The sequence below is a fragment of the Dipodomys merriami genome, unplaced genomic scaffold, assembly GCF_024711535.1.
Source record: "Dipodomys merriami isolate MVZ:Mamm:240054 unplaced genomic scaffold, mDipMer1.0.p SCAF_384, whole genome shotgun sequence".
In the NCBI taxonomy this organism is placed as follows: Eukaryota; Metazoa; Chordata; class Mammalia; order Rodentia; family Heteromyidae; genus Dipodomys; species Dipodomys merriami.
Window position 1 is genome coordinate 258,964 of NW_027205426.1, and position 14,937 is coordinate 273,900.

The 14,937-nt window shown below is 51.3% G+C and overlaps 1 protein-coding gene across 5 annotated transcripts in view; it reads left to right on the plus strand.

The window, feature by feature from the left end:
- LOC138805062 (transcription factor ETV6) overlaps window positions 1-14,937 on the plus strand; it is a 101,782-nt gene that overhangs the window by 38,307 nt on the left and 48,538 nt on the right. For 3 of the 5 annotated variants that reach the window (XM_069989612.1, XM_069989613.1, XM_069989614.1), the window contains exon 2: window positions 13,619-13,748. In XM_069989612.1, coding sequence (XP_069845713.1) covers window positions 13,619-13,748 — 130 coding nt within the window. Of the gene's footprint in view, window positions 1-1,224; window positions 1,304-10,815; window positions 10,863-13,618; window positions 13,749-14,937 lie in introns of those variants that run through there. The other 2 variants (XM_069989615.1, XM_069989617.1) reach the window with 2 other exon arrangements.

The following is a 14,937-nucleotide window of genomic DNA, read 5'->3' on the forward strand; positions in this document are numbered from 1 at the left end:
CACAAGGGCAGCGATCATCCCTGGAGCCTGTGCAGCCATGGGCTCAGCAGTTCAGAGAAAGGGGGCTGGTGGGGGCCTCGTGGTGAAGAAAGAGATCTTGCCCCCATGCCAGGGGAGGAAAGCAGCTGTGACGGGTGTAGGGCAATGGTCTCTGGGCATGCCATCCTCACGGGCTCAGCTTCGAACACACTCTGGGTGGATGTACCACAGAGAGCAGTAGAGTCACGCAGACCCGCCCCGCACACGCTGGTGACACGCCTCCTTCCCCATCAGGTGCCTGGCTGTGTGGGTGGCCCCTCACCCCAGTCGGGAAGTCCTTCATGATGCCACACAGGTGGGGAAGGCCAGGGGGCAGGCGACTGCAAACACAGGACCTCGCTGGCTGGCCCTGGGAGCGAGCAAGTCTCCTCTTCCTTGTCACAAGACCTGGAGATCTGATGTCAGGAAGTGGACCTGGCGGGAGGTGGGGTGGAGGGGGCTGGCTCCTCTCCATGCACTTTGCTGGATGCCACACTACGCAGCAGTGCAGGGGGAGACGCCAGGCAGTACCTGGCCCTGGGTGTCACCTGCCAAATGGACGCGCAAGAAAATCGGATCCATTACAGGGGAGGCCTGGTGGCTTCGAGGCTGCCGGGAGACCCCTCCAAATGGAGACGGATGACACGGCTTGGCTGTGGAATTAAATCATCAACATTTCTCATTAGGGGAAACCACTGGAGCTCTTTTAGTGTCTATTAAATGCTCAAGCCACTTAAATGATTTCTTTTTTCTAGCCGACCACCCATCCCGATTTCCTCGTCTTTACCATTGTCTGCGCATGGCTCACATTTTGTCTGTGCATCGTGCGCATCCAAGTTCCATAGCTGGCAATATTGAGTCACATGTGAACGTCCCAGGGTTGACATTATTTGCTCTCACATCAGTATGTAATGGTGTGTGTTGGGATTTGCAGTTGGACAGGCACCATCTCATGTCTCCTGGTTCTGTGACATACTGAACTCAGCCACCGCATAAAGTGCTCTGAGCAGTTCAGTTCGAGACTACACAGGCAAGGGGGCATTGACTTCCCACTGCCTCCTGACCACCAGGGAGAACTCATGCCAAAGGGCCGGGTGTGCCCTGGGCACAGGCCGGAAGTAGCACCTGGCAGTTGTACTTTGCCCCTGCTTTCAGGGTTTTATCTCATCTTCCGGGTATGCCCCTATGGGTAGAAGTACTAAGATCACAGAACCTTCCAGAAGATTTTTCAAGCTGCTCGGCGCTGTCTTGGATCTGGAGGGGATGGGTTGGCGCGTGGTACCAGGTATGTGTTCAGGTTTGGTGAACTTGAGTCTCAGCTCTGAGCAGGGTGAACTTGGGGGTCAGTAGTATCAACCTTGCTTAGATTCTGTGTTGACCTCTGGGAAGAATGTTTCTGTTCTCCACAATAATTCTGGGGTCTTTTTTGGGGCTTGAACTCAGGGCCTGGGCTCTGTCCCTGAACTCTTTTGCTCAAGGCTGGTGCTCTACCACTTTGAGCCACAGCACCACTTCCAGTTTTCTAGTGGTTCATTGGAGATAAAAATCACCGATTTTCCTGCCCAGGCTGGCTTTAAACCATGATCCTCAGAGCTCAGCCTCCTTCCTGAGTAGCTAGGATGACAAGTGTGAGCCACTAGCACCTGGCTTCTCAGATCTTAGGTTTGTTTCTAATTTAGACGTTGGAAGGAGAGGGTCAGCTCTTCCAAAGGGACAGAATAACCATTTTTTCTGTGGGGTGAAGGGCTTAGAGAACAGTGATCCTGTGTCTTAGTGATCCTGTGTTCTCTCCTAGGGATCCTCCTGCGTTCTCTCCTGGTGATCCTGTGTTCTCTCCCATTGATCCTGCATTTTCTCTTAGTGATCCTGTATTCTCTCCTAGGGATCCTCCTATGTTCCCTCCTGGTGATCCTGCGTTCTCTCCCTGTGATCCTGCGTTCTCTCCTGGTGATCCTGCGTTCTCTCCTGGTGATCCTGCGTTCTCTCCCGGTGATCCTGCATTCTCTCTTAGTGATCCTGCATTCTCTCTTAGTGATCCTGCGTTCTCTTCTAGCGATCTTGTGTTTTCTCCTTGCGATCCTGCATTCTCGCCTAGTGATTTGTAGTTCTCCTCCATTGATCCTGCATGTTCTCTTAGTGATCCTGCGTTCTCTCTTAGTGATCCTGCATGTTCTCCTAGGGACCCTGCGTTCTCTCCTGGGGATCCTGAGTTCGATCGCTAGGATTTTGTGTCGACTCATAAAGATATTTCTCTTCTGCCCTGCCTGTTGGATCTGCAGAGTACAGTAGTCCATGACTACCTCTGTGCTACCTGGGGGCTTTTCCTTTCAAGCAAAACTATTACTAATGTAACCACAGGACTTGCCTCGGGTTCCAGAGGTGCATTTTCCTCCCTCTGGAAAGAGGCCAGCAATAAACACAGAGCCTCTGACTTTGACCTTCCTGGGGACAGTTCCTCCCTTGAAGTCCCTCGGAACCTGCCCTACCATTTAGGAACACCGCCGAGGGCCTCCAGCTAGCCGGTCTGTCAGCCTTCGGGGTAATGGCTGGGGAACCTTATCCCTCTCTTTCCCCCAGATAACTTGGCTTTTTAGAGGTATCTGGAAAGGCAAGTGCCAGGAAAGTGGCATAACCTGCCTGGCCAGTCTTGTGTAAACTGAGGAGGTCCAGTGAGGCTCTGGTCCGGGATTGCCAGACACAAAGAAGCCAATTGTAGTGTGCACAAAAGAGCAAGTCACCAACGCCCCGAGAGCTTCAGCCCGCAGCCCAGGGGAGGTGCATCCAGAGTCTGGACTCGGTGGAGGCTGGGCGTCCAGAGGCTGAACTCCAAGGAGGCCAGAACCGCATCTGGAGGCTGGACTTGGATGCCAGAGTCGTATCTATAGGCTGGACTCCAAGGAGGCTGGGGCTGTGTCTAAAGACTGACTCTGAGGAGGCCGGAACCAAGTCTAAAGGCTGGACTCAGCGGAGGCCCAAGCTGTGTCTAGAGGCTGGTTCTGTTAGGTGGAGTGACTGGGTGGACATCCGACAGCTGTCCCTGCCCTGCTCACCTGTGACCTGAGCTCCCAGCCTCCTCCCACAGGTGTGTGAGCAGCTCCATCCACTGCAGAATGCAGGTGACATGGGACACGCTTCCATCGTGATTGTTCCCTTCTGCTCCGAGAGACACAGGCATCAACCCTTGGGATAGAAGTAGAAGGAAAAGAAACCCTCCCTCCCCAGGGTCCTCTCCTCACAGCCCTGCGCACCTTCCTCCCCGGAGACCCCTCCCCATCACCCTGCGCATCTGGAGACCACCGTTAAAATTGTTCTGGCCTCCCCATCACGCCCCCGGCAAAATGTGTGCACCCCCCCCCAAAATGTGTGCACAGGGCAGCAGAGAGCAGGGCCTCTCCTGCCCTGTCCTGGACGGGAGCCGCCACTGTCCTTGTTAACCCAGAAAAGGCGAGAGGCAGGCTGCCTTTTGTGGCACGGTCTTCATGGCTAGGAGCTGCGGGCTAAGGGTGTCCAGCCTGGATCTCACCATCGGGTACAGGTGGGAGGCTCCACTGCAGCCCACGTGTGACTCCTGATCCTCAGGACGTGTGAAATAAAAGCATATCTTTATCCCGTGTGCATGATTGGCACAGTGTTCTGCAGGAATGTTCTTGACTGGCCGAGGAGTAGGAGAGAAGTCAGGGATTGTCCCACTCTGACCAGATAGTTTTCTCTCATCACACGGAGCAGGAACTTAGTAGGCGGGCGATAGCTGCTGTTTTCTCCCTTGGCACTTCCTCGTGAAAGCAAGAGCTTATGGGCTCTCGGGTACCTTTTGGGGGGAAGCAGAAGAAGGGCAGGTTGAAATCCCCCCCCCCATCCTTTCTAAGAGCAGAGACAGAACATGATTTTTTTTCTTCTACTTCCCTGGCCTGTCGGGGAAAGCAGACATCAGAAAGACGTGGCTGAGCAGGGAGCACAGGGCTAGTCACCCTTGCCAGGTGCCACTTCCTGCTTTGAGAGAATGCCTTCCTCCCCAAGACCTGAGCGCCTCAGAGTCCTGCACAATCCCTACCAGTCAGCTGCCATACCAGCGGGGACTTCTAGCTGTGTTTTCAGCCCCCCGAGCTCACTGGCCCTGGTGAAGGTGTAGGTCACCGACTTGTCCCAGGCAAACCTCCCTGGCTGGCCATTTGGGAAGGCAGACAGTTTGGTCGTCTTTGCTTGAGGGACTCTGCTCTGCCCCCAAACCCGGTGGGCTTCCTTGGAAGTGTGGGCGGGGCTCTGCACAGGCCTGCAGCACCGCCCCAGTGAAGCACGTCACTTCATGGAGACTCCCGACAAGTCTGACATCACCAAGCAGAACTTCTGCCTGCTGGTCTGCTGCCCGCCATTCCCAAGGGCGGTAGATGATGAAAAACGAAAAGAAGAACCTCGATATAGCTCTCAGCTTCTGAAACCAGAAGCGGCACGTAGATGCTTCTCTTGGCTCAGAATTTTTAAAACAGGGCTGCTGCTCTCAGTTTCTGCCCAGCCTCGCCACGGGAAGCAGCAGGAAGCTGACAGCCCAAGAGGGGCCACAGAAAATGCCCCCCCCCCCCATCTCCCTTTGCAGCCCTGAGAGAGGAGGTCATTTCCCTTGGGTACCATCCCATTCTGGCCTCCCCCCACCCGCACCCCCACCCCCACATCCAAGGCCAGGTTGTGTGCGCCGCCAGGGTGTCTGAGCTCAGGCTGGCCTCAAACTCACCATCCTCCTGGCCTCCAATGTGCTGGGTTTTACAAGTGTGCACTTGATGCTTGACTCTTATACAAATCCATGAGGGCCGTACAAGTACGCAGTGGTATACTGTCTGCAACTTCGTTTAGTGTTGCCTGGGATTGCCTGCATTTGAATTAGCATGCAAATCTCCCCTGCTCTGCTGCCTAGGTTTGCAGACCTGAAGTCTCTTTATAGGATGGCTAGCACATGTAATCAGTACACCATGGCTGGCACATGTGATCGGTACAGAATAGCTGGAACACATGATAGGTCCATGTAATCTGCATGTAGATCCACATCCAGAGGGTCTTTGTAGTTTCAAAGAGGTCTGAGTTGCCTCCCCACGACTCTCATCTCTTTCTCTCTCCCTCTTGTGAGACTTCCAGGACATAACCACTGAGGAAAAGAAGGAACAAGCACCAAGCCGAGAGCAGTGCTGTGGCTCTAGAGGAGGCGGTGAGGGTAACTGAGGCCACGGGCAGGTGGAAGGATTCTTCTTGTTCATGTAGGAGTTCCTCTATTTCTCCTCTGAGCAGGCTTTCAGTCTACCCCAGTCTGAATGAGCCATTTGAGCTACCATGTGGCCATGGGTTACCTGTGGTACCTGCCTAGAAGGCCTCTCTTGTATGTGGGAAGATGTGCATTGCTCTCTAATGGCACCCTTGGTACAAGCTTGGTAACTCTCCCAGTTCATTACTACTAGCCCCAGGCAGGGACTATGCAGACTGGCTAATTGTAATAGCCGGCCATTAAAGGCAGTGGCATTAATGGAGGAGAAAGCAGCTAATAAAGAGCTCCGCTCAGCTGCTTTGTTGTGCCCAGGATACTGGCTGCTGCATTTAAGTCCTGGTTTCTTGTGCTGCTGGAAATAAGAAGAATGGGCTCCGTGACCCTCTCTCAAAAGATGGATTGAATGCTTAGCAGCATTTCTGGTAAATCCAGCAGCAAGACTTGGCTTTTCCCAGAAATGACAGCCGTGGTCCTGCATGGACTTGGTGCACGCCTCTTTTGATCCTGTGTGGATATGATGTTTGTCCCGCCGGTAGGCCAGGCTGCTGAGTGCACTTCCATGGCCCCCAGGGCGCACGGATCATCTGCAGTCTGCTTTGAGTGAAAGCCTGTAGCCCTCCCTCAACCGCCCAGCACAAGAATGAGTCGCACCAGCACATTCCGCTTACCTCTTAGAAATAGCTAAGAAACTGGAGGTGAAAAAGGAAAAGGATTTCATGGCATCTTAGGAGTAGAGAATGTCTAAAGAAGTGGGAACAGGAATGAAATCCGAACAGGAATGAAATCCATTTCAGGATTAGGTTGTGGTGCCCCTAGTTTGAGAAACTTGATTATATTTGATGAGACCCTGGGGTCTCCAGGGGCCCTGGGGGACTAAAGGAGCCAAGCAGCTCTTTGACTTAGCAGGGGGTGGGGCCTGGTCCTGGCGTCAGGCTGACCCATGCGCCCCTCTCCTGTGGAAGCCCTGTCTAGAGCCCCCTCTCCTCCCCCACTACAGTAACCCCCCCCAACTCTGTGGCAAGGGATCCACCGGCCACAGCACCACACAGCGGCGTTCCCCACACACCGTGGCACCATGTGGTATTGGTGGCTCCTTGCTGCCCACACCTGTGCATTGAGGAGGGCTGCTTTTGGGCAGATGGAACAGTTACGTTGAGGAAATGTTTTCTGGTTGAAGAAAACACAAGGGTTGAAATTGGATACTTAATCCAAGAACACTGAAGACACAGCAAAGGCAGGATGCAGGTGAGGGGTCAGCATGCCGCCTCGTGTCTCTGGTCACCACGTGTCCCTGCATGCATTCTAATGGCCACTGCTGAGCGCTTTTGCCCCTCATCCAGGGGCTGTGTTCTGCAGACTGTGTTGGATGCAGAGCATGGAACATCCCGGGCTGTGCTGCAGTTCTTACAAGCATGGACCCATCACTCGGAATTCCCCATATGTAGCAAAGCCATGTGGACCGGCCGGCATTCCCTGTGTGGTTTTTTTTTTTTTTTTTTTTTTTATTGCACTTTTTGTCAGGAGCAGTTCTGGGTGGAGTTAGATTGGCCCCGTCCAGACACCAGTCTGCCATCACCACTGCCACCATCTTCAACTCTGCACCAGCTCAGATGCTCAGTTTCTCTCCCTGAGCCTGGAGATACTCATGTCCTCTTTGTAGGCGTACCACAGGGAGGCTTGTGCGCACGTTCCTCTTCCTTCCTGCAGCTTCTACCAGAACTGGGGCCTGGGTTCTAAGCTGTGTGAGCGTGCACAGGTAGTGACGGGTACAGAGACACAATTTTTTTTTGTTTGTGATGCTGAGGATGGAGCCCAGGGCCTTGTGCATGCCTGGCAAACCCTCCACCACCAAGCCACACCCAGCCCTACACAGAATTTTAGATATTGGGGTCACAGTGGAAATTCCAGGGTTCTACTTATGTAATTCATTTTGCCTAATTCCCAGGAAACACAAGGTGAGTGCTAGAATAGTTCTTGATCACAGCGAGGGAAAAATTCTCAATCTCACCTCCCTTTCAGAGCCAGGCTTGATCTGGGACCTGTTGTTGTGTTCATTTTTGGTCTTTTTTCTGAAAACATCACTGTGCAGGTAACAGGTCTGGTAAGAGCAGACTTAAGATGGCTTGATTTGACAGGAGAGTGCGCTGTCCTCTGGATGTAGGGTAGGCCTGGTCAGGAAGGGAGGCAAGGGACTGTTTTCACTTCTAAACAAGAATCCACTCATTGCCGGTCCTGAGCCATCTGCATAAATGTCCACAAAAAGTGTGGCGCTGTTTTAGGTGGTGAGGCCAGCGACGGGAGGGGCCCCTGGGCAGCACTGACCATGGTTGTTGGTGTGCACCGTCTCCCCCAGAGCCACCTGGCCATATGGTGAAATACGGAGGTAATTCCAACACCAGGCACTAGCTCCCTCCTCACCCCCACAGGAGTCCTTCACCTCACACCAGGATGTGAATCCGGCAGCCACAGAGGGCCGCTGGTCTGGGAGAGCAGTAGGCTCCATAGTGTGGACATCCAGAACCTTCCTGGATGAAGAGAGGACATCTCTTTGTGCTTCCTGGGTAAGAAGAGGTCATCTCCATGTGCTTCCTGTATGAGGTCATGTTCATATCCTTCCTGCCTGAGAACAGGTCATCTCCGTGTCCTTCCTACATGAGAAGAAGTCATCTCCACGTCCTTCTGCTTTTTACTTTACAATCCATGCTTGGACACTTGTCCTATCCCGCCTCACCTCTGACTGGAGGCTGCGCTGGGCTCTTCCTGGGGAGAGCCCATGTGTTCTCAGCAGCCGCGTTTGCATCTTCAGCAGCCGCGTTTGCATCTTCTCTCAAGCTCTTTCACGCAGCTTACGGAACCCGGGGACGGACAGGATATTCAGTGTTCTTTTTTCAAGTGCTAGAAATTAAGTTTCAAGACAATGCTAGTTTCTTGTATCCATGAGGCCAAAAACCTAGTAAGTCATGCAGGCAGACTCTAGCTAATTCAGATTTGGGGTGACAGCTAGGGCTTATTCATAAAAGCTTATTTGGTGAAAGTGCATTGGATGGAAGCCAACCTAGCACCTTGATTGCTTTGCAGCCAGAGGACTGTCCTTGAGTGACCGCATGTTCAGGAGAAATAACTTCTGTCCATGGGGTCCAGCTGAGGGCCGCATCTCCTAATTCCTGCAGCTTCCGTTCCGTCCACGGAGTCCAGCCCAGGGCTGTGTCCCCAAGTCCTGCAGTTTCCGGTCCATCTGCAGGGTCCAGCCCAGAGCTGTGTCCCCAAGTCCTGCAGCTTCTATTCCATCTGCACGGTCCAGCCCAGGGCTGTGTCCCCAAGTCCTGCAGCTTCCGTTCCGTCTGCGGGGTCCACTCCGGTGCCTCATCCCTAAGTCCTACAGCTTCCATTCCATTCGTGGGGTCCCATCCAGCCCAGGGCCACACCCCAAGTCCTGCAGATTGGAAATGAGAGTTTTCCTCGGGTATGGAGTGTGGCCAGCGTGAGCACTGTGTCTTTGGCTCTTGCTGTTTCCCGCCCTTTCCCCTGGGACTGTTGGTGAGACACCAACACCAAGGCCAGGTGCCAGTGGCACTACAGCATGGCTGCAGGAGATGGCCATCATCTCGTTCCTGTGTCCTCTCTCTCCCTCCCTCCCCAGGATTGTACCAAAGGCCTCAGAAGCCATGTTACGTGTGTATGTGTGTATATGTGTGTGCGGGGGGGGAACGTCCTTGGCATGTGTTAACAGAATTGGAGTGATTTTTAGAAAAAGTTTCCTAAAACCAGGCATCTCAGCTCTGCAGTAGCAGAGTCTTTTTGTATGTCCAAGACCTGAGTCTTGAACTCAGCCTGGGTGCTGTCTCTCTGAGCATTTTCATTCAGGGCTCTACTCCACTTCTAGCATTTTGGTGGTTAATTGGAGATAAGTCTCATGAACTTTTTCCCGAATGGGCTGACTTTGAACCTCGATCCTCAGTTCTCAGCCTCCTGAGTAGCTGGGATGACAGGTGTGAACTGTCAGCACCCAGATCAGTCTTTGAGGTGGCCTGTAAACCACTTTTGTGCAAGTTGTCTGCCTGCTTTTCTGGTTTTCTCAATTCCTGGAATGTTTAATCTCCAGGAAGGTTAGTATTTAACTGTAAGTTCTAAAGTTTCTTAACCTCTTAGCCTTTCCAGAGAGTTATGATAGATACTACTGCACCCGCGCTCTGGCAGTTTGCTTATTTGCTGAAGCTCCACATTGAGGAATTCTGAAAAGCAGATTCTTTGGTGACATCTGGTATTGGGGATGTATATTAGGGGTGGAAAGGGCACGCCTGTGTTACATGGAAGTTTCCGGCTCACAGCTTTCTAAGCATCCCATTAAAATGTGGGAATTAAATGGGTGAAGGGGGAGGGGAATTTAGATCACCTAAGATTCCGTAGTTCTTATCGGAACATTCTGTATGCACTCCAAAATACCATTACTGACGGTTACCATAATGATTACTAAAATTTTTACATCAACCCTTGTCTGAAACTACTTTCTCTCACTAAGAGCTTTGAGCTCAAGTCCGTGTCCTCCTTCCCGAGGGGTCTTCCTCCTGGCCTGGGCAGTGACAGATTTCTCTTCCTTCAGCCTCTGGGTCTCTGAAGGTCTGTGTCTGCAAAGCCGAGCACCCCACGCGTTTTATCTGCTCCCCATCTGAACAGTCTGCAGGCACGTTTGGTCACGTTGCTGACCTCCTCCTGCTGCACGTCCCTGACAAAGCTCCCCAGCATTAATACCTCTGACTGGAGCATTTTAATTTAATTAGAGCGCTGCTTACAGCCCTCTTGGGAACTCCTTGCCCCTCTTCACGTTAAAATAAAGCACCTCTGGTTTCCATCGGTCTGACAGTTTGCTCCTGGGTGCATGCGCTGTCGGTTGGTGCTTTGTGGGGTCAGAAGAGTGGAGAAGTGCAGTTGTAAGGATGAAGGGCTCCCTTTGGAGCACTGAACCTTAGTCCCTGAAGCCCCTCTATCCTCACAGCTCCATCTCTTTGATTTTGCTAACTTCTGCAAGCTCCTAAGAGCAGACTTGGATGTTCTCCTTTCCAACGTAGCTTTGTTTTGTTATTGACAGGTGACTTCATCCTTCACTGAACCTTTTATTCTTTTTTCTTTCTTTCTTTTGGGGGGTGGGTCGGTTCTGAGGCTTGAACTCAGAACTTCACACTCTTGCTTAAGCTTTTTCACTCAACACTGGTGTCCTACCACTCAAGCCACACCTTCACTTCTGGCTTTTTGCTGGTTCACTGGTGGTAAGAGTCTCTTCGACTTGTCTGCCCCGGCCAGCTTCGAATTGCAGTCCTCAGATCTCAGCCTTCAGAGCAGCTGAAGCAGAGGGTGCTGGGTGTGATCTCGGGGCCTTGGGTTCTGGCACCTGCGCTGCACCCCAGTCCTCTTTTGCTTTGGTTATTTTTCAGATTGGGTCTTGGCTCTTTGCTTTTCTCCGGTTACTACCTGGCACCTTCACTGAGTCCTTTGGAGTGTCATGAAGGTACAGCACAGAGCCATGGAGAAGCTGGGATTCACACTGCCACGGCCACGCTCAGCCGGGCTCCAGTCCGGAGGCTGGAGGCGGTTTTTCCAGGTCAGGGCTGTTCCCAGGGAGCCCAGAGGCTGGGAGGATGTGGTCTTGCATCTGGGTGTCCGGCCTTCTCCTAGTGTTAAGGGAACAGCCTTGTATTACACAGTACACCTTCATTCTCTCTCTTCCTCCCTCCTGCTCTCCCCCTCCCTTTCCCTCCCTTCTTTTTCTCCTCCCACCCCCACCCCCCTTGTGCTGTGGCCTTTGAAGACTTTCTGACAATGTTTTCTTTACCAACAGTTTCACTTCTGCAAAACCCATATAACAAAACCAGAAAGCGATTCTGGGAATAAAGTTAACGGTGGCTAGAAATACCCATGATGGGATCGGAGGGCTGAGGACTCTGGGGAATTTACGAAAGGAGAAAAACAGATTCTGTGCGGTGCATAAACGCCCATCTCACCTGGAAAAACCCTCAGCAGAGTTAATACACATTTCCCATATACATGATTATATCTTGTTGACTCATTTACCCCAAACAACTCAGGACAAACATGAAAAAATATAACTCATCCTTAACTTAGGGTTGCTGAAAATATGTGTCCCATTTGGCGAAGTTCCAGAAAAGTGAGGGCTGGTTGTGGTGGCAAATACCTATAATTCCAGCCACTCAGGAGGCTAAGAGTCATTGTTTGAGGCCAACTGGAGCAAAAAAAAAAAAAGCTAAGAAGAACTTAATAAACAAATTAGGCTGGGCACTGGTGGCTCATGCCTGTAATCCTAGCTACTCAGGAGGCTGAGATCTGAGGATCAAGGTTCAAAGCCGGCCTGGGCAGAAAAATCCGTGAGACTTTGATCTCCAGTAAACCACCAGAAAACCAGAAATGGCACTGTGGCTCAAGTGGTAGAGCATTCACCTTGAGCTGAAGAGCACAGGGAGAGTGCCCAGGCCCTGAGTTCAAGCCCCATGATCAACAAAAAAACAAAAAAAAACATAGGTAGAAGGATTTAGGTCCAGGCCATCCTGGACATAAACTTAGACACTCTCTGAAAGATAACCAAAACACAAAAGGCTGTGGGCATGGCTGAAGTGGTACAGTGCCTACCTAGTAAGTGCACAGCCTTGAGTTCATACCCTGATTGCCCATCTTTCCCTTCAAAAAACTGGAGAAAAGTAAAGTTGAAGATTTTGCTTTGCTTCCAGAAGACCTTTAATGGAAACGTGTTTGGTGTGAGAAATGAAATCTGAGCCGGGTGCCCAGTGACTCATACCTATAATTCTAGCTCCTCAGAAGGCTGAGATCTGAGGATCACAGTTTGAAGCCAGCTGGGGTAGAAGAATGCATGAGATTCCGTTCTAATCACCAAAAAAACAAAACTGGAAATGAAGCTGTGGCTCAAGTGGTAGGGCGCTAGAAGAAGCTCAGGGACAGCACCCAGGCCCTGAGTTCAAGCCCCAGGACTGGCACATGGAAAAAAAAAAAATCAAATCTGGATCTGCTGTGAATTAAGAACCTCACCAGGAAACTTTAAGATGGATATTCAAACAGAAATGCCCCACCCACCCTATTGCTGCTGGCTGTGTCTGAGGAAGGTGAAAGTTGCCTAGAAATGGTAATCGCGAGTCCACGTTTACTTAAGACTTCCTACCACAACCACCAAGCTTTTCAGGCTTGAGGAGGAAGAGAAGCTGTAATTTGGGGGAGTAGGCTGGCGGGGGAGGGGGGGTCCTCTCTTTCCTCTGCACACTTGAGATAAAAAAAAATTAAAACCATCTTTCTTAAGTGTAAGCATTTTCTTTGCTTTAATCTTGAGTTTCTTTCACTCCTGATTTCTCCTTTCACAGGCATCTTACTGGTCTTTTTCCTCCCACATTAAACCACAGAAACTCACTGAAGTTACATTGATGTCAAACTCGTTGATTTGTAGATCCAGGATGTAAATTGCCCCCACTCGTGAGGGGAAACAAACACAAGTATAACAGATGGCTTCTTGCCATAATTGGGAATATATTAAGACTAATAATCATTCTTCCCTTGCCATCTGACTTGTTTTAATGGACCCAGAAATGCTTGTTGTGCTTTTCCTAACGTTTGAACCCAGGGTCTGAGCACCGTTGAACTCAGGGCCTAGGTGTTCTACCACATGAACCACAGCGTCACTTGTTTGACTGAAAATGTTATATCTACTGAGGCTCCTGCCCCCTCCTTGTAGGCTCACCAGGAACTCAGTTAAGCAATACTTCACTTAAATGTTCTCCCAAGTGTTCATTGACGCTAACATGCCAGGTAGAGGGACAAGCAGGGGCCAACCCCTTCACGTTAGGAAGGGAAAACTAAACAGTGGGTATTGTGGGGTTAGGTAGCTTGGTGATGGAAAACGTACAGCTAATGCAGATCCTGTTTCCAGCCATCCCTCCTCCCTGCTCAGCTCCCTCTTGGTGGATCTGAGTAGAGAATCGTGCTTTGATCAGAAGCCGAGGCTCGTGCCAGACAAGAAGCAACGTGGGTTTAATGCAGTGGGACATTGACTGCAGCTTGGAGACAACATTTCTGAGATAGCTGCTTTTGCACTCATCTCTCACCCTCTCTCTCGTCTTCCCTCACCTGGGCCTTGTCCAAGTGCACTCTGCGGTCCAGGGGAGAAGCCCCATCTTCACCCTTTTCAGTGTTTTTAAATAAAAAGTCCCAAATACTCGGCATCTGACAGGTGCATGGGCCATCTTCATGGGATGGTTCGGGAAGCTGGTCTTCCTGGTGACACCTGCCATCTCCATTCCAGATGTTCATTACTTTTCCTCCTCTTATTTTTAACAACAGCAGGAACGAATCTCATACACACCTCCAGAGAGCCCGGTACCCAGCTACGCTTCCTCAACGCCACTTCATGTTCCAGTGCCCCGGCCACTCAGGATGGAAGAAGACTCAATCCGCCTGCCCGCACACCTGCGTGAGTGTCCGCCCACCTGGGAGGGCCAGGTTGGGAGGGAAGGAGAGATAGGCTGTGGGGTAGTGGTGGGGAGTTGGGCCAGGGCTCCAGGTTGGCAAGGGGTACAGAGATGGTCACACACGCTACATGGCTGCTCCAGAACCTTTGCCCTCGTCCCACATGGCTGTGCAGAGTTTGATATTCTTTGTCTTATTTTTCTGCGTTCATTTCATCTCTGACAGTGACATATTTTTTAAAGGCTTACAGATGATGAGTGGATGGAAGGATGGATGGATGGATGGATATGTATGGATGATGGGTGGATGGGTAATAAGTAGATGATGGGTAGATGGATGGATGATGGTGGATGGATGGATGGCTGATGATTGGATAATGGACAGATGAATGATAGTGGCTAGATGGGTGGATGAGTGGATGCACAGATCCTCACATTGATGATTATACCATGCAGAGCTATAGCACATTACTGTGAACTGTGAGACACAATCAGTAGTTAAGATTATGGATTCAGGTCAGAGCAGTGGTTTGGCCCAAATGCCTACTTTGTGGTAATCTGCATGAGCCCTGCTGGGATACCTCTGGCTCCAACATCTGGAACGAATCCTGTGGAAGTGGAGGTTCCCAGGCTCCTGCCGCCTGCCTGGCCAGGGCTTCCCAAACAAGGCCCACTTACCTCCTTCCCACCCAGTTCCCAGACTCGTGGCCGCTCACGATGCCTGGAGGAGCCCAGGGCCCCCTGACGGCTGCGGCTGGCCGCACACTCGATGCATCCCAGATGAGTTTTCAGACCTAAAGGAAAATATTCTGTCAGGGGAATTGAGCTGGGATTCCAGGCAATTCCCAGTGGAATGCAGATGGAAAGTACGGGGAAGAATCTGTGGAAGGACGGCAGGACGGACATTTATGGTATGGCGGGCTTGAAAGCATATTTAGCAGCTCGTTTTAAAGAGATACTCTCAGCCTGGTGTGGCTCCCAGGGGCTTCTTTTCACTGACTTCCAGACAAAGCCCTTCTCTTAACCCTTTGTCCTCCCATTCTTAAATCGACATATTCCGTGAAAGGGAGTGTAATTGCTACAAGTCTCATTCAGAGAGAGAATACAATTGTGGAGACCTGACAGTACCATCCAGGCCTCTGGTCTGCACCTGGAAAGAACAGTGCTGTGGGCAGAAGGGCCTGGCCCACTCTG